The sequence below is a fragment of the Muntiacus reevesi genome, chromosome 5 (assembly GCF_963930625.1).
Source record: "Muntiacus reevesi chromosome 5, mMunRee1.1, whole genome shotgun sequence".
NCBI lineage: Eukaryota > Metazoa > Chordata > Mammalia > Artiodactyla > Cervidae > Muntiacus > Muntiacus reevesi.
The window spans coordinates 118,281,638-118,301,533 of record NC_089253.1 but is presented as its reverse complement, the minus strand read 5'-3'; the positions used below and the strand labels follow the sequence as shown (position 1 = coordinate 118,301,533).

The 19,896-nt window shown below is 46.4% G+C and overlaps 1 protein-coding gene across 2 annotated transcripts in view; it reads left to right on the top strand.

The window, feature by feature from the left end:
* UTP25 (UTP25 small subunit processome component) overlaps positions 1–18,531 on the top strand; it is a 44,960-nt gene extending 26,429 nt beyond the window's left edge. Inside the window, exon 12 of one of the 2 annotated variants that reach the window (XM_065936281.1) lies at positions 18,075–18,531. In XM_065936281.1, coding sequence (XP_065792353.1) covers positions 18,075–18,087 — 13 coding nt within the window. In that variant the 3' untranslated portion in view covers positions 18,088–18,531. Of the gene's footprint in view, positions 1–505; positions 4,590–18,074 lie in introns of those variants that run through there. The other variant, XM_065936280.1, reaches the window with a different exon arrangement.
* The last annotated feature ends 1,365 nt before the right edge of the window (positions 18,532–19,896 follow it).

Below are 19,896 nucleotides of genomic sequence, written 5' to 3'. Positions count from 1 at the left end.
TTGGGCAGAATGTTGTAAATGGATGAACTTGGGACACCTGCCATGGAGTTAACATGTTGTCAAAGTGGTAAGAAAAGACTTAACGAGAGAGCATTTGCAGTTTATTCTATGTACTGGATCTGACCTCGTCTCCATTATAGAACATTGTTTTCCCTGATTATAAGGATAGGTTAAATTGGAAGTCATCTGCTTTTTAAATTTTTGGCTACTGATTTTTAGCTCTTGTCTTCTATTCTCCCCCAGCCTACCTCACTCTGCTCAGAGCAGGCTCAAGAAAGGCAAATTCATTTTATCATTATCTGAAACCAAACAGTAGGAATTCAAACATGTTGTCACAAAAAAATGAGCCCTTCCAGCTCAAATTAGAGTTACCGTTGGTCTGTCTGTCACTGTTCTTCCTCCTGGAGCGTGAAACGGTATGAGTGACGGTGTCCCTGTAAAATTCCGAGGCGGCTTCTCCATGAGTTTCTCCCGTAGACATAGCCTCTCTTTCTCCTTCTGGCAGATACACAATAAAAGGCATCAGGAACCTGATTTTCTATGAGCTGCCAACATACCCGCACTTCTACAGTGACGTCTGTAACATGCTGCGGGCCACGAGCAGAGGCGAGGAGGCCGCCTGGACCTGCACCGTCCTCTACTCCAGGTACGATGCCCAGCACCTGGCCGCCGTGGTCGGGGTGGAGCGGGCTGCCCAGATGCTGCAGTCCAAGAAGAACGTCCATCTCTTCATTACCGGGGAAAGATGAGAACTGGCTGGACGGGAAGCAGTGTTGGCGTGACACATGATGCTCGATTCTGCACCGCTTGGACCCGATTCTGATCGCTTCTACAAAGAAGCTGCCAGCAGGAAGGGCACCCGGCAGCGTCTTCTCAGACACGTCTTCCTTTTCGGGTCATACATCCCTGAAACGTTCGGCGTAGACCAGATTTTGGTACAGCCTATCTTTGAGGGGTCAGGAGGAGCTCGTGGGGGCTCTGAGAAGTCGATAGAAGGAATCCTCGACTTGTGAATCTTTTTGTAAGCTATAAACTGTTTATTGTGGTTTTTACCTCGAATTTATCCTGCTCGGTTAAGTCTGTCAGATTTGCCTGTTTCTGGTTGACACCTTCTTACACTGAGCATACATTTCTGTGCTTCTGAGAACTGGTGGTGAGAAACTGGGATCCTTCTTGCTGTTGAACATCATCTTTTGGATCGCACAGGTTTTGCAAAACTGTTACTTCTCCCCAGCCAAACTTTTTTTTCAGCCAAACTTTTTTAAACCTTACATATTCTATTTTAATTCAACCTAGAAGAGTATATTCATTCACTGATCTTTCTTTAACTCATAATAGTAAATGTTTTGGTTAAAATACGTACCTAAGAATCATATTATATAAAATAACAATTTCTACTCCAAGAAATAATTTTGTGATGCTCTTGATGCTACAGATTCATCTTCATCACATGTCTTCATCATCGCCATAGTCACTTGTCTGTGACACTGAGAAGTTGCACTTTTAAAAGCAGTTTTAGGGAATTTGTCCGGTGTTTAGGGCTCAGCGCTTTCACTGGCGTGGCCTGGGTTCGGTCCCTGTTGAGGGAACTAAGATCCTGTGCGCTGCGTGGCGTGTGATTCCCCTTGTCTCATCACTGTTACCCTGACCCACCACTTGTTCAAGGTGGTGCTCACCAGCCTCTTTCACTGTAGGGTCACTCATTCCTAGTTTACTTAGTAGTTTATATTATACTACGAGTATGGAATCGTTTCATTTTTTTATACAGTGGGTTATAACTGATTATTTTTGTTATTCCTCTAGATGCTTGAATCATCTCAGGTATGGCCAGCAGGAACCCCTTCAAGCTGACTCCCGTGTCTTCTTGACATGTCCCCCGTATGCTTGGCATTTTATTTCTGACACCGTAGCACAGTCCAGGCTTGCCTTGCCCTTGCCGTTACTCCGGCCTTACTCTCCTTAGTGGAACCCTATCTTAAAACTGAGATTTGAGCTCTAGGCATGCTCAGCACTGTTGTGGAGCCGCTGGCCCCAGGCCATCCCAGCGGTCAGAGTTTGGGAATATTTGCATGTGTGTACGTGTGTGTACGTGTGTGCACATACCTGTGTGCCCGTAACACCTAAATTTATTTCCGTATCCATATTGAAAACCACGAATTTATCCCGTGCCTCCATTTCAAACTAACAGCCCAGGGTTCCTTCTGTTTTCTCCCTTTCCACGTTTGTAATTCTCTCCTCAGATAGTGAGACTTGGGGCTCCCGTTACCCTCAGTGGAACAATCCATAGTTGGAACCAATTTTGTTCCTCTTGGACATGCTTAAAATTTCTTATTTAAAAAAAGTGAAATTACTTTTGGGGTACTTTTACTGCTAACTATTTATATAGCCATTTTTATCTCTTTCCCCAGTGTGGAGAGTACATTTATTCACTCCATATATAGATGCGTTCCTAAAGTTTTGCAAATTTGTAGTCCTAAACCAGCCAAACTCATACTACAGAGGACTTTTTTTTTAAGACATATATTTTAAATTTTTATTGGAGTATAGTTGATTTAAAAGTGAAAGTGAGAGTCGCTCAGTCATGTTCGATGCTTTGCGACCCCATGGATTATACAGTCTCTGGAATTCTCCAGGCCAGAATACTGGAGTGAGTGACCTTCGCCTTCTCCAGGGGATCTTCCCCACCCAGAGATGGAACCCAGGTCTCCACATTGCAGGTGATTCTTTACCAGCTGAGCCACGAGGTCAGTTTACAGTGTTTTGTTAGTTTCAGGTGTACGGCATAGTGAACCAGTTACACATACACACTTATCTACAAAGAACTGTTTTATCCACAGAGTGCCCTGTGGTTATGGGCATATTTGTGCCGCTGTTTACCCTGGAGCCTGTGTATTATGAGAAAAGAAATGAATTATTTGCCTGGCTCAGAGAAACAAGGAAGAAGGGACTCTGATTACCCTCACCTTCTGTTTTCACATTCTTTTCCCTGTGAATTGTAGCCGATCTGTGGCTTTCATTATCACTGGTCACAAGACTCCCAGTCTCTGTCTTCTCTGGATCTCCACTCACACGCGAGCCCGGGTTTCAAGTCTGTGACGTAGCCCCAGGAAGACACACTTTATTAAGCTTTCCTACTGATTTTAATGCTGGCTTACAGCCAGCTGACTGCTCCTCACCCACAGAGAACTCCGAGAGGGTCACGTGTGGGCAAAGCCGCATGCTTCTGTTCTCGGCTCAGCACCTGGGAGAGAAGGGAAGTTAGCCTGTGCAGTGACCCTGGCTCCTCGGCTGATTGCAGAGAGCGGAATCTGGCGTGGTTTCATTACAAGGATACCTTCACATCAGGTCTCCCATAAAAAATAAGGGAGAGGAGAGAGTCTCCTGAACTCTGGATAAAAACACCTGAGCTGGAATTATACACGATCTTGACATTTCTTTGCAAGGCTCACCTTGAGCAAACGAGCGCCTGTACAGTGCTGGCAGAAAACAGAACATGGGATGGTCCCAATCCTGGGAAGAGGTAGAATTTTAAGGGAGGAAAAGGAACTTAACCTGAAAGTAAGAGTTTTAAACTTTTTTTTCCAATCTTCCCGTGGTAATAAAACTAGCTTAGCACTTTTCTTTTTGAGGGGAAAAGAGCTTTGAATCATGAATGCTTTCTACAGCTGGCTGCACCATATGCAGTATTCAAAAGACAAGAACTAGCTAATCATAGAGAACCAGCGGCAGCTAAACAGCCCTCTGCCGTCTTCCAAAGGGCTCGTAATTGAGTGCAGATGGCCCCGGCGGGGTGGGTGCATGTTCCTGCTGACTCCTCACACCCCAGAGGGCCATGGGGGATTCGTGGAGCCTCCGCCCTGATGGTGCCCTTGTGGGAGCCGCTGGGGACGGAGGGGGAGGTGGGCGGTGTGGGAGCCTGCTTGGCTGCCTGCTGCCCAGCCCGCCCTCGGCCACGAGAGCAGACCTTCAGGCCGCAGAGCGTAGCTTTGATGAATCTAGGATCTCAAGGTGACAGAAGACCGGGGAAAAGGGAGCAGGGTTGGGAGTTCTTTATAATCATCCGAAGAGCCTCACTGTGCAGTCTGCAGGTGGCTGCGGGGTGCCCAGCCTCCCGGAGGAAGAGTTTGCGGGAAATGCACAGCCCGCTCCTTGCAGGGAGCCGCCTCTCAGGTGGGGCCCGCCGCTGGCCCGCCCTCTCCTTCCCATCTCTTCCCCAGCGTCTCTCTTCAAAGGCCTTCTGGTCGTCATCTTCATACCATTCAAAAAAGCCTTTCTGACTTTTCTAGCTAAATAGAAATCTAAACAAACTTCAGTCTCACACACAAATGCTTTTCCAGCTGAACAGAATTCTAAACAAGTTTCAGTCTGCTTTTAATATCAGAGCTGGTGAACCAGGAGTAGATGACACAGATAATCCAAAATTGATGTAGTCTTTGGAAGGTGAAAGAACCCCACACACACCTCTTTTCGTCCCTAGTCATTCCTTCCACGTGCATCCACCATGTCCAGCTGACAGTGGGAAATCCGTGTCTTGCTAAAGACTTGTGTCTCTTCCTCTTACACTATATGCTCAAGACAGAGCTGCAATAAAATTCTATGCAATACATTTTATGTCTTTTTTTTTTCCCTGAAGCTGGACGTGTGTTCCTATCCCCTCATGGTTTTCCTTCCTTCCCTGAGGACCCGCCTTTCTTTAGATGCGCGCTGCTGGCTTTTCAGACTCATTCCTGGATTCCGCTTTACACCTCTGGCCTCGGCCGTCTTTTCTGTGGGACACCAGGACGTGGAAGAACAGCTCCAGGCCTCTACCACACAAACAGGCTGCCATCTCTGGCTGGAGTCCCGTGCCCCAAAGGAGTTAGGGCCGAGATCGGACCGCCACGAGGCTTGCTCGCCCTGCACAGGGACATGTGAAACCGGTGGGCCTCTCCACCCAGGTGCGTCCCCCTCGCTGCGGAGGACCCCCTGCACTCGCTGGTCCTCGCGCTGGCCTCCACGGCGGGCGGGGAGTGGCACGGTCCTGGCCAAGCTGTCAGGGGCTGCAGGTCCTCTGCCGCTGGCTGGGACCCAGTGGGAACCGTAACCTTGGCTGACACAGGGAGGGAAGACAGGTTTGCCGCCTGGCTGCTCTGGAAGCTGTGCTGAATCCCTGCCCATCTGTTCTCCCAGCTGAGCCGAGGCCAGAGCCGTTGAGCTCTTGCCAACCAGGGGATGACAGGGAGCCCGGAGTCCTGCGGCCCCTCATCTGCCAGTTGGACGCCCCTCAGGGAGCTGGCCCCGGCTCACACCTGCTGTTGGTCCACAGATGTTCGTGAGTCTCTGCCTTCTGTGTTCCTCGTTTTCCAAACGCGGCCCGAGCTGGGTGCCGGCCCCATCACCACCGCCGCGCCGTGGCTCTCCGCGGGTCCTGCGGGCCGCCTCAGCTGTCTCGTCTTTAATATAGAGTGGGGGACAAGCCCTGCCATCTGACGCGGACACGAGCAACGGGGGCAGACACTGCTGCTGGTCGTCCTGTACTCGCCTCCTGCCTCCCTGGAAGCGGGACCCTGGGCTTTACTGGGGACAGAGTACCCGATCCCCGTGGCGGTAAGGTGCGGCCAGAGAAGCGAGCACTCAACTTTGGAGCAGATTCTTAGGAGAGCACTCTGAGAGGAACACCTGTTTTTGCCTCCTGCGCTTCCCTGTTTCCTGCCTGGAGGACAGAAGTGATGGTCGAAGCTTCCCGGGACAGACGATGTCCGGTGCCCAGAGGAGGGTGGCGCCGAGAGGCAGCAGGAGCCTGGCTCCCTGGCCGCATCCTGAAGCTGCCGTCACAGCTCTGCACGTCCTTCTCTCTGCACCCTCTGCTGGGAAAACCTGAACCCTCGTTTGTTTCAGCCACCGAGGCCAGGCTCTGTCGTCCCCAACTCCTGACTGCTACAGAGGACAGAAACGGGATCACGGGTCCCGAGGTCCAAAGGCCCTGCCTCTTCTTTCCTTCTCCTCTCTGCAGTAACCAGCATAGGGACTGAGCCTCAGGGCTGGTGTCTGGCGCTTGGTGATGGTGGGATGTGAGTGCTAAGGTATCGCTGGTTTTTGGGCCATCGCTTCCATCTTCTCCAGTCCAATTGGGTCCTTAAGAATGAGGGAGCACACGTGTCTTCTCATAGGGTTTATGGAAACACGGTAGGACAAAAATACCTGGCCAGAAAACAGACTTCAGTTCTCTGCAAGTTGGTGATCACCTGTTTTTTCATTTCTTCAGGTGTATTTCAGAGCAAAATTAGGAAATGAAAAATTAGGAATAGAGAGGTCTTATGATCCAATCTGCCACTTGACCCGTGAGTTGCCCATTCCTTTTCTCTTAGAGGTGTTCTCCAGCTTCCAGTGAATGTTTCAAGGATGAGCTACTCACTGTGGCTTTTCAATCACCTTTGCTCACTAGAGATCACTTCTACCCATCAGTCCTCGCTCTGAAGTGCAGGTCTTTCTCTTCCACTTGGTAGCTCTCAGCAATTTGAAGATATTTCAGTTTGAAGTGAAATGACAATTTGAAGGGTGTCCTCCATGAGACTTCTTTTTCCCAGTCAATCGTCCTTAGTTCCTTCAATGAACTTTTTTTCCTGTTAACCTTTAGTTTTGGTCGTTTTAGAAAACAACCCATGCTTATTCGGCAGACAAGTCAAACAGGGAAAAACAATGAAAGTGCACCTACTTGGTGGCGATGATTACCATCTTGGTATGTTTCCTCTCAGATTCCTTTCTGCATTAATAATTTTAACAGACAACAGTTTATAGAGAGAGACCCTTGCCTTAAAAGGTGGTTTTGTCACTAATCTGTTTAGCATGGCGCCTGGCACGTTACACGACAAGGTAACATTTTTGGAAGCGCTTATTACGTACTAAAAACTTCTGAACTCTTTACGTGTATTAATCAGTTCATCCTCACACACTCTTCTGAAGTAGGCACCATCATTTTCCCTATGCTGCAAGGGAAATTAAGGCCTAGATATGTGAAGGAACTTGTGCAGTCAATAACAGCTAGGATTTGAGCCCAGGTAGTACGATTCCCCCAAATCCACATTATTTTTCACTAGATCATTGCTTCTCTAAAACAAAAACCAAGAAAAAGCACTCAGTAGACTATAGCTATTGTTATTATTGCCCTTTTAAAGGAGAGATTTGAAATTGTTGAACTCTTAGAAAGACTAAGGAGAATATAATACTTTCCTAACTGGGGTGCGGGGAGGTGTTATAAACAAACACTAATGAAGTTGTTCTTTATACCATCCTTCTGGGTTGTATGACATTCTAAAGGGCAATCTATGCTTCTGAGAAGCTTAATGTCTCATATAGCAGAGGATTATTGAAGGCATTATTTTTTACCTTGTTTGCTGCTCCTGTCTATCCTTGGTCCATCAAACTTCACCCAGAGAAATTAAATTTTTAATATCAGGCCAAATAAAAACTAAGAAGATACCTTTTCTTGAAACATGCACTTGCATGGAAAAGCAGTATTCCAGTGGTTAAAATCATGGGCAGTGGAACAAGGCTGCCTGGCCTCCAATCTTTGCCAATTTCTAGTTGTGTGATTTTTGGCAAATTCCTTAAACACTCTGAGTCTCAGTTGCTGCATCTGTAAAATGGGCATGTTAATAATAATACCTGTCTCTAGAGTTGTTATAATAGTTAAGTTACTCAATCCATGCCAGCACACTTAGAACACTCCCTGGCACATAGTCACTGCTCAGTCAGTCTTAACTTCTGTTACAAACAGACCTTCCCTCCCACATTTACACGAAGCTAAAAGGAGACAAAAGTCGTTGCGCGTCAGCTGTCATTTCGGTTTACAAGCCTTACTCTTTTTAAGTGAATGACAAAGAGATCTTGAGAGAGGGAGTGCTTCAGAAAGTTGTGGGGATTTTACGCAGCCAATTTCAGGGCTTAAGGAAGAGGAGGCATTAGAGTTTAATGAGTTATAGACACCAGGTGGCGCTGTAAACAAGTTCAGTAACAGGCTCTTTGCCTCCCTTCTGACGCCTCTGAGAGGCTGCTGTCCAGTGAGACGGAAAAACCCAGGCCTCTTTACAAAAAAAAAAAAATTTACAACACAGAGTAAATATGGAAATTCAAAACAATTTTTAAAAATCTTGTGCTATAATTTAATTGTTTATGAGTTAACACCTTTTAAAAATGATCCCACAAATAGCATATTTATGTCAGGAACTAGGTTTTATAAAGCAGTGCACATTATGTTTTAAGAAATGGAAAATCACTGCCAGGTGTAATCCATAATTAAACTCACAAATAACGCTTTAAGCACAAACCCCAAATTATAATAACTTGGCGAATAACTTCCTCTGGAAATACAACCAAATCTGTATATATGAGGCCCAAGTCACTTGGTCCCCTGCTTCTCCTTCAGCAGGCTCTGGTGGATTGAGCACAAGATTTAGGATTCCGGTGACTTGTTGGAACCTTCCTTCTAGAGGGTCAGAGTTTTCCTTGGTGAGGAAACCGCAGGGTACTTTCCTAGCCTCTTACCCACCCACCTCTTCCAGGCCTGGCTTGTCCCTCCCTTCCTTCTTGAGACTGTCCGCTTCCCTACCCGCCCAAGAGCAGATGGCCTCTTTACGCTTCCTCCCTCTTTGGTCCTCCTCTCAGGAGCCGTATTTCCCAGATGCAAAGACAGCAGGAGGCCACGGGGAAAGGAGAAGGGAGTTAACACTTATTGAACACCTCCTGTGGGCCAGGAACTGGCCTGGGTGCTTTACCCGCATCATCTCACAACTGTAAAGCTGGTATCCATCCCCATATTGTGGGGGGAACATGCATTGCGAAGATAGATATCTAAGTCTTCCGAAGTGAACCAGCTCCTTAGTGGCCAATGCCACGTGTTTTCTCTGTCATCCCCACGTGATTGAGAAGGTCAGGGCCAGTGGCTCAGATGGAGGTGAAACTGCAGAGGATTCTCTCTTCCAGCCTGTGGCCATGTCTGGTTCACTCTGCCAGCACAACACCTCTTAGGCGTGACTGCAGCTCCCTTCCCACAGCTTTACTTAGTTCAAGCCTCTGTTAGCCTCTCCTGGTATAGCCCAGACTTTGGAACCTGCTAGCTTAGGCTTCAGTCCCAGATTTACCTTTTACTGGGTGTGTGACCTTTGGCAAGTTGCTTGCCATTGTCTTACCTCCGTTTCCTTATTTGTAATATGGAGATAATGCCGTCCTTCTTGGGAATTACAAGTGGAATGACAAGGATGAAATGACGTAAGTACTTGTAGACCTTATCAGAGTCCTCTTCCCTCCCTTTTGCTTGGACTGCCTGTTGATTCATCCATGGTACACATATGCACCGTGCACCCTCCATGTGCCAGGATAGACCTGCTTCCTACATTCAGGGAATTAGAGTGCATGAGGGAGACAGAAAAGAAACAACTAGAAGCTAGATAAAAATATAATTTCAGGTGGTGCTAAATGCTGGAAGAAAATAGAGCAAGGTCAAAAGGCTGAGCTCTTTGGCCATCCTGTTTCCTTTGCACAGAATGCCCGGTCACTGTTGAACTCGTACTCATCTTTCAAGTCCCCCGTCAAATGATCATCTCAGTGAAATCGTCACAATTCACTGTCAGATTCGATCATGGCCTCTCTGTGAGGCTGAGGACAACCACTGTCTTACTCCTTGTTGCGTTTTCCAAACCACCACCCGCACCCAAGAGAAGCTCCTTGGATATTCCGCAGAGGAAAGCTGACCCTGTCACCCCGAGTAACTACCACTTGTGCGAGTTTGAGAGTGGCAGGTCCTCGGGTGGGCTTGGAGAGAGAGAAGAGAAGGGGAGCAGCTATACAGGGGCCAAAGGCACAAGCTTCCAAACAGATGACGCAATGAGGCATCCACACTGTGTGTGTGTTAGAGGCAGGGATGAAGGCCAACAGGAGGGACCGACAGTGGTTAGGAATGTGCCTTCTGCAAGGGAAGCAGGTTCCATCCCTGGTCCGGGAACTAAGATTCCACATGCCACGGGGCAGCTAAGCCTATGTGATGCAACTACTGAATCCGTGCGCCACAGCTAGAGAGCCTGCACACCGCAGTGAAGACCCACCACAGCCAAAAAAACAAACAAACAAAAAACCCAGCAAGAACACCCAGACATTTATTTTCAATTCTGGAAGCTAAACATCCCAAATCAAGGTGTGTGCAGCGTTGGTGTCTTCTGAGGCCTCTCTGTTGGGCTTGTGGGTGGCTTTTTTCTCTCTGTGACTTCATGTGGCCCGTCTGTGCCATGTCCTGATCTCTTCTTCCTATGAGGACGTAAATCATAGCAGATTAGCGCCCACCCCGATAAAACCCATTTTACCTTCACCAGCTTTTTAAAGTCTCCGTCTCCAAGTTGGTTATATTTTAAAGTACAAGGGTTTAGGCCTGCAACATATGGATTTGAGGGGAAACACAATTCAGCCCATAGCAGGTGGTCACACCCACTTTCTGCCCAGACCTTAATCCACATATAGATTCACCAGACTACCTGGAAGGGGCCACACCTCCGGGAGAAAATAGCCCCTGGGAGGAATAAATACAGGCCTCTGCAGGCATCCTTACTAGAAGGGGAAGCTGAGAACCTGTCTCTTTTCAACAGGTACTCTTGCCACTTCCTGCACTGGCCGTGGGCTTCCCAGGTGGCGCTGGTGGTAAAGAAAGCATCTGCCAATGCAGGAGACGTAAGAGATGCAGACTCTATCCCTGGGTCGGGAAGACCCCTGGAGGAGGGTGTGGCACCCACTCCAGTGTTCTTGCCTGAAGAATCCCATGGACAGAGGAGCCTGGTGGGCTACAGTCCATGGAGTCACAAAGAGCTGGACCCGACCAAGGCGACTTGGCACGCTGGGCCTCAGCGTGAGGGCGAGCAGCTCAGCCCTGTTGGTCTCCGTCCGCCCGCCTCCACCCTGTTCTTCGTGATTAGCCTGGGAGAAACATTCTCATGTTTTTGTATTCTTTCTCTAACTCTTCTAAAAGCAAGTTTGTGGTTGCAAAAGACTGCAAGTATTTTGCTGCAGAAAAGTAACCAAGTAAGAAAACAATCATTAAGAAACTACCTTATTAAGCCAATAGTGGGAAAAGCTGGGTCCTAAAAGATGGGCCCTGGGGTGGGGTTGTCACATGAGCACCAGGAAAGGGGGAAAGGCTCAACTGGTCCACATGATTGAGTCTGGATGGACATCTGTGGCCTCCTCAGCGGGCGTCTCAGGCTTTCCCGTGGGCGCCGATGACGGGGAGTCGCAGCAGATGGGAAATGACCGGGAGAAAGCACCCCCTCTCCCGGCTCCTCCCTGGTGGGCTGCTGGGAGGCCGGGGCTGCTTTGGCTCTGAAAATCACAGCTCCCGTTGGCCACCCTCTGCTGCCAGCTCACTCTCTGGATTCCCTCCGCTTGTCCACGGGACACTCCACCTTGTTAGTTTCCCCTTTCTACATCTTTGGGAATAGACATTTCATTAATTTCTCCTTCAGGAGAAATCATCTAGGGCTTCCAATGCAGGAGAAGCAAGAGACACGGGTTCGATCCCTGAGTCGGAAAGATCCACTGGAGAAGGAAAGGGCAGCCCACTCCAGTATTCCTAGCTGGAAAATTCCAAGCAGACACACACACACATGACTCATCTAAATGTCGCATGGTTTCCTCTCACAACTCAGAACTCACTCACGCTCAGTCTTGTCCGACTCTTTGCAATCCTTCGGACTGTAGCCCACCAGGCTCCTCTGTCCATGGGTTTCTCCAGGCAAGAATACTGGAGTGGGAAAAAAAAAAAAGAATACTGGAGTGGTTTGCCATGACCTCCTCCAGGGAATCTTCCCCACCCAGGGGTTGAACCCAGGTCTCCCACATTGCAGGCAGATTCTTTACTGTCTGAGCCACTAGGGAAGCCCCTCCTATGTGCTAGGTACTACTGTAAAGATAAATGTACATCCTCTCTCTTTTTAAAAAACTTTATTGAGATAGAGTTATACCATACAATTCACTCACTTAAAGTATGCAATTCAGTTGATTTTTAGAATATTCACGGTTATAGGGAAACATCACCGTGGTCATCTTAGTACATTTCGTCAACTTTACAAAAAATCCCATATCTTTTAGCTATAAACTCCTTTAGCAACCTCCATCTCTCAGCCCTAAGCAACCACTAATCTACCCTCTGTAGATTTCCCTATTCTGGACATTTCATATGAAAAGATTATACAGTATGTGGGCTTTTGTGATTGGCTTCTTTTGTGTAGTATAATGTTTTCAAGATTCTTCCACATTACAGGATGTGTCGATACTCCATCTGTTTTTGTGGCTGAATAATACCTCATTATGTGGTTCTACCACATTTTGTTTATCCACTTGTCAGTTGATAGACATTTAGACAGTTTCCATGTTTTGCTATTATGAATAGTGCTTCTGTAAATCCCCTGGAGAGGGAAATGGCAACCCACTCGCGTATTCCTGCCTGGGAAATCCCATGGACAGAGGGAGCCTGGAGGGTTGCAGTCCGCGTGGTTGCAAAGAGTTAGCAACTAAACAACAAACATTCAGGTACAAGGTATTGTGTTTTCATTTCTCTTAGAGTAGAATTTCTGAGACGTGTGGTAAATCTATGTTTAACCATCTGAAGAACTGCCAGACTGTTTTCTAAAACAGCTACCCCATCTCACACCACATTCGGATGGAATGTGATCAGATTTCTCTGCATCCTCACCAGCAGTTGTTATTATCTGAACTTTCAATTCTAGCCATCCGGGTGTGAAGTAGAAGCTTCTTGTGGTTTTGATTTGCGTTTATCTTGTACCCAATGATGCCATACCCTCTTCACTGTGCTTATTCGCATATGTATCTTCTTTTATGCTCACACTACTTTGTGAAGTAAGTAGATTATTATCTCCATTTTACAGATGATAAGACTGAGGCACAATGAGGTGAAGGGACTTACCTAACGTATACAGCTGATGAGGATTAGACTAGGAGATGAACTCCAGCAGGCAGCCTTCATGTCCCTAAACCACTGTACCACACTGCCTTTGTATAAAAGAGCAAGAGGATTTAGGAGCTAGCAGGGCAGTAGGGCAGAGTGGCCAAGGGACTTTAAGAAGAGACTTTAAGAATATCCACTACTCAGTTTTAAATAGTTTCTATTGCTGCCTGTAAATCTCTCTTATCTCCTTGTGTGAATGGCTATTTTATGGAAAGGGGGCCAAGTTCTTCTTCCATGTTTGGGTTAGAGCTGGGTGAAGATGAAGGAACAGTCATAAGCGGTAGGGCAGACATCACGAACTCAGCAGGGGCAGAGAGTGAGAGCCAGAGATGGACAAGAGCATAAGAATTCACAGAAGTCTGGGGGGGGGGCTCCCACTTTGGAATAATGCAGACATTTCAAACAGACCTTATCTGGATCTGAAGGGACTGGGAGACCCCAGCTAGGTTTCATTGATAAAGTTGTTTAATGGAAGTATGGCCAAAAGTTTCTCTGGTGTCTCTGCCTCCTCCCCACTTAACCCCACCCAGTTCTTAGCCTCTCATCCAAATGGACATGTGGGTGCCAAAGCCCACCCTCCACCCCTTCTCTGTTTGCTTCAACAATGAACACACTGGCCTTTGTTTCTGACCTTGAAGAGACTGTACAGTCAGCATCATACTCTAAAACCTTTCTAAAAGAGGGACCTATAAAAATTCAGAGAGGTTAGACGACACCCCATTTAGAAGCTTTCTTCCTTCAAATTCAAACCAGGAATCTTCTCCCTTTGAGTCAAGGTGCTCCCATCCCTACCTTACACACACACACACACACACACACACACACACACACACACACCTCCTGATTCACTGCCAGACTGCCTGGTGATTCTCTCTGATGTCAGAAGCCAAGCAAGGTAACAAGAAGGAAGGAATGAGTCTGTGAATCAGGTGATATTTTCTGAATTTCCATCTGTATCCCCAGCATCTGTCTGTTGATCTATCAAGAGGACCAGCGACGGTTTAGGGATGATGGACAGTCCTCTGAGGAAGCAGTGCCAGGGGCATGATGAGCAGAAATGCTGAACAAGATGCTCGCTGGAGGGGAAATCAATCTCTCAGGCCGATGAGTTGGGCGAGAGCCAAGAGAGGCAGAAACTTGTCACAGCCACACTCATCTTTCTTGCTACCTTTTTTCTGGATCCTTGAGTAAAATTAGATTAGCCTCAGAGCTCAAGGTAGCTAGCTGGTCTGAGCTTATCACAGGCATGTCTCAATGCTGATGACTATTTAAAAATGCATAAGATTCGTCTCTTCAACTGATCTGTGAGATACCTAAGGAAAGAGCTCCGATCTTTCTTCTGTAATTCATGGAGTAACCAGTACAGCACTGGACCCAAAATGTCACTAAGGAACCTGCTGAAGTGAATTAGCTTCATAGTAGAAATAAAAGGAACTTTCATTTTTTAAAAAAACAAAAAACTTTTCTCTGAACTGCCAGCTGAGAAATGAAAGCCAGATGAGTCCAATTTATGTTATACCTCGAGTAAGATGGATAATTACAAACAGGGAAGCCCACAGTGAATTTTGGAGGGGGGCGGGATTCTATAAAATGTATGGCAAAAACCACTACAATATTGTAAATAATTAGCCTCCAATTAAAATAAATTAATTAATTACAAAAAAAAACCAAGATTCTCATAGAGACATATAGTCAAAGATTTATGTAATTCATTAGTGAGACCATCAGCAGGATGGCAAAGCCCAATCAAAGGGGAATATAGGGGACTGTTTCAGATGATCCTTAAAAGAAAGGATGTGGAAGTAAGTTTGCACAGTAGATAAAGCTAGTTAATGTCACATGTGGTAATAAGATCAGACCTTTTGGGGTTACATTTTCTAGCTGACAGAGTTCATTTGCATTTCTACTGAATACAAGCCATTTGTAGCCTAGCAATATTCTGAAGTTAATGTCTCCTAGAGAATCTGGGCCTGGATCATTAATAATTTGTAAGTCTAACTAGGTTACCTCTCTTCGAGCATCAGACAACACTTAGGTCGGCTTGTTAGACAGTGTGATGGCATGATACTAAAGGGCACATGTAATATTTTTTGTCTTATTTCCAAGTTTTAGGTAATTTTTCTTAACAGACTCTTCATATCATTTGCATAGAAATAAACTCACCACATATGATCATGGGTAAGCCTAGAAGTTATCCAACATTCCCAGAAGTTATCCAACCCAAGAAACTTCCCTGGTGGAAAATGGCTAAGATTTCATGCTTCCAATGGAGGGGGGTCAGGTTCAATCCTTAGCCAGGAAACTAGATCATCTGGATATACCACAACTAGAGATCCTATGTGCTGCAGCTAGGGCCAGGCACAGCCAAATACATAAATAGTCTATATTTTAAATAAATATTTTATTTAATATAAAATAGATGTATAAAGAATATATATATAATATATATATAAGAATTTATATATAAAGAATATATATGTATATATAAGTGAAGTGAATGAAAGTTGGTCAGTCGTGTCTCCAACTCTTTACCACCCCATGGACTATACAGTCCAGGGAATTCTCCAGGCCAGAATACTGGAGTAAGTAGCCTTTCCCTTCTCCAGGGAATGTTCCCAACCCAGGGATTGAACCCAGGTCTCCCGCATTGCAGGCAGAGTCTTTACCAGCTGAGCCACAAGGGAAGCCCATATATGTATATGCATATAAAGAAGTTAAATCTAACCCAAACTGCAGACACTGCCTGCTTTCCCTGCCCTCAATCTTTTGCCGTTTTTACACCTCCCTCTATGGTCTTTAGTTTGTGGCAGTAACAACTCAAGTGGAGTGAAAAACTTATTTTAAGCCCTATTTATGAGCCAATATGTCCTACTATAAACGGGAATCACGGTTGTTAAGCAAGTGTTTGTTCTCTTTCGCTTTTCCCCTCACAGGCCAAAAGCCTTTCCTTTGGATCCCACTCAAGTTTAGGTTGGCTGTGCCAATACCATCACCTACATTGACTATATTTATAGGCAGTGGCATCAGACAGTGAGGGAATTGCTTGCTAGATGACTTGGAGTTTATCCCTGCCCTATTGAACCAGGGTTAATGAACTCAACAGCAGAGCTTGGGAGGCTTAACTGTCCACATCAGAGGATATGACTTGGGAAGAGTCCAGACTCACCCTCTACGGCAATCTCACGCCAGTCGAGGCAGGTGGGGGATTGGCAGTAGTCATGCACAGTGCTACCTGCTCTTCTGACCAGGGTTAGAAACAATAGCATTTCACCTTTTTAGCCCCATTTGCTACTATGAACCCTCCAGCCTCATCAGAGTCCCCCCAGTGGTTCTAGGGGTCCCCAAGGGGCATTTCACGTGCACACAGAAAGGAGTCCTCTGGGTGATCACCAACATCCATCGTTTTTCTCCAGGCCTGCCCCAGCCTGCTGGGCTGGGTTCTGTGAGAGAGCTCGCATGTGCCCATGAAGCTGCCTGGAGGCAACCACACCAACACTCATGCCAAAGCCTCCTGCAGTGGGGTCACAAATCCCATCTGCCTTACACCTTCGGCACCCTGCCAGGTGCTGTGGAACTCACTCACTTAGGGTTTGTTGTTGTTATTTTTTTGACTGCACCAGGTGGCATATGGGATCTTAGTTCCCAGACCAGGGATCGAACTTGTGCCCCCTGCAATAGAAGCACGGAGTCCTAACCACTGGACCGCCAGGGAAATCTCACTCACTTAGTTTTAATTCCTTCCTTATTGCAGCCTTTCTCTCTAGAGCTCGGCCAGGTGTTCTGATTACCTGGAGGGAAAAACACCTGTGTTTTCTATCCCTCCCACGTGGACCCAGATTTGTGCAACTCCACCCTTTGCTCCTTATGCATGCATGCTAAGTCGCTTCAGTCGTGTTCAACTCTGTGCGACCCTATGGTCTGTAGCCCGGCAGGCTCCTCTGTCCATGGGATTTCCCAGGCAAGAATACTGGAGTGGATTACCATGCTCTTCTCCAGGGGATCTTCCCGACCCAGGGATGGAACCCATGACTCTTACATCTCCTCCATTGGCAGGCAGTTTCTTTACCACTAGCACCACCTGGGAAGCCCATGAGGTGAACTCTTTTCTGGGAGGCCATGCTGTGATTCTCCAAACTCTAAGCCCTCTTAGGAGGCCCAGGGTTGTGATTCTCCAAACATGGCCACATTGTCCGAATCCGGGGTGGACAGAGTTCAGGTTCAGGTAGAAACCCCGCCACTGCTTCGGACGGACAAGCGTGGGAAAAGAGGACATCACGTGACAGCTCTGAGAGGCCCAGGGATGTCTCCCTGGCAAAGCAGAGGAACTCGCAGCAGTTTTCTGGCTCTTCTGAATCAAATCTCCAAAGTGAGTTCTTGTTATTCAGGTGAAGGAAGAGTGAGATAATGAAGAAGATGACACGGGGGAGTGGAGACTCAGAGCGTGCTGTTAACGAGCCGTTTCCTCTCCCTCGCCTCCGTGCCCTTGCCTGTAAAATTAGAGTGGCGCTCAGTCTAGATCAGGGGCCAGCAAACCTTTTCTGTAAAGGGCCAGGTAAGTATTTCAGGCTTGATGGGTCACACGGTCTCTGTCGTAATGATTCAACTCTGCAGTTGTCGCACAAAACAATGCGTGGCTGTGTTACAGCAAAACCTGATTTATAGAAACAAGTGGTAGACGGAATTTGACACCCAGGCCATAGTCAACCCCAGGTCTAGGTGATCTCCAAAGTCTCTTTAAGTTTCAACAGTTCCTTTAGGTTAGAAGTGAGTTACTTGGATACCAGATACACAATACATTTAAACGTAAGATCCCAAGTGTAAGAACTCCAGTAGTCTACTTGTTCTCCCAGATCACATTTTTTATCTTCCCCAGTGATGAGCTGAGTCTCAGTTGCTTTTATTGAGAGCCTGGAATGTGCCCAGGGCTGCTCTTGCTGGAGGGGAATCTCACCATAGAGTGATGAAATTGTACACCTCAAGTTATTCACCGTGTAATGAAAGACATAAACAATTACATGATTACAAAACATTACAATTATTGTGCTATCATCAACTGTGGAGACTTAAATCAAGTTCCACTGCATTTCAGTTTCAGAGACTAGAGGGGACCACGTTCAAGGACATCGCAATGCCATATGTGTGGGATCTACAGGAATTTGGCTGGACCATCTGAAACGTGTGCCTGTGAGAATTGGAGGTCGTGAATTCTCAACACAACCCTGACTCATGCTAGGACTGATCCACAGAGCAATGCCGTGGCGGATTGCACTCGAGGCCTGACTGACAGCCAGAGAAAAAGCCGATCTAAAAAAACAAGTAAACTGCTGGTAAGATCCAGGATCTTACGTTTAATGTATTGTGTATCTGGTATCCAAGTAATTCACTTCTAACCTAAAGGAACTGTTGAAATTTAAAGAGATTTTGGGAATCACCTAGACTTGGGGTTGGCAAACTATGGCCTGGGGGTCGCCAGTGAAGGTGAAAGTCAGACTCTTGGTCGATTGCAGAGAAGTGAGGAGGAGCCCGGGGTGCGGAAACTGTGAAGGGAACCTCTCATTCTGGAATGTGTCTGTGACATTGCATGTGAAAGGGGCCAACAGGGGGTGTATCGACCCTCACACGGCACGGTCCCCAGCTCCACAGAGCTGTGTATTTCTTGTTATAGTTCTTTTTTCAGGGAGATGAAGTTTTGGTAGAGGAGAGGCTTAAACCACAAGCAGTCCTGTGCCAGGATTTCTGTCTTTGACATATTTATTTTTAAAACGTTATCATAATTTGATATATTCTTTCCATAAAACCTGCAGTAAACTTAGCGTTCCTTGGACAATGTGGCTGGATGGATCTGAAGGCTTATCTTAGCCAAGTCTTGAGTGGCCACATAGATGTCATTGGAAGAGCCACAGTGCAGATAATTAAAAACACTCGCTACTGAAAAGGGAACCCTCCTACAGCGTTGGTGGGAATGTAAGTTGGTACAGCTACTATGGAGAACAGGATGGAGCTTCCTTAAAAAACCAGAAAGAGAACTACCATGTGACCCAGTAATCCCACTCCTGGGCATGTACCCAGAGAAGACCGTAATTCAAAAAGATATAGGCTTCCCAATGTTCATTACAGCTCTGTTTACAATAGCCAGGACATGGAAGCAACCTAAATGTCCATCAAAAGGTGAATGGATAAAACAGATGTGGTACATATATACAATGGACTATTGCTCAGTTGTAAAAAGGAATGAAATTGTGCCACTTGCAGCCACGGATGGACCTAGAGACTGGCACACAGAGTGAAGTAAGTCAGAAAGAAAAAACAAATATTGAATATTAATACATATATGTGAAATCTAGAAAAATGGTACAGAATAACCGATTTGCAAAGAAGAAATAGAGACACAGATATAGAGCACAAACATATGGATACCCGGGGGAAAGGGAAGTGGGATGAACTGGGAGATTGGGGTTGACATATATCCACTATTGATGCTATATGTATAAACTAAGTAAGTAATGAGAACCTACTGGATAGCACAGGAAACTCTCCTCAGTGCTGTGTGGTGACCTGAAAGGGAAGCAAATCCAAGAAAGAGGGGATATCTATACATTCAGCTGATTCACTTCACCGTACGGTAGAAAGTAACACAACCTTGTACAGCAACTATACTCCAAAAAAAACCCTCAACCCATTTCTACTTGACTTTGGGCTGTAGTGCATGTATGCAGGAGTAAATGTCTATTCTTCCTATTTTATGGAATGACTGAAGCACATGACTTTACCAGAGCCCTTCGTTTTACAGATCCTGAAAGTCAAGCTTAGGGAAGGGATGTTAGGTACTTGCTTCTGGTCGCATAGTTAATGCTGTGCTTAGTCACTCAGTCATGTCCAGCTCTTTGCAACCCCCTGGACTGTAGCCCTGT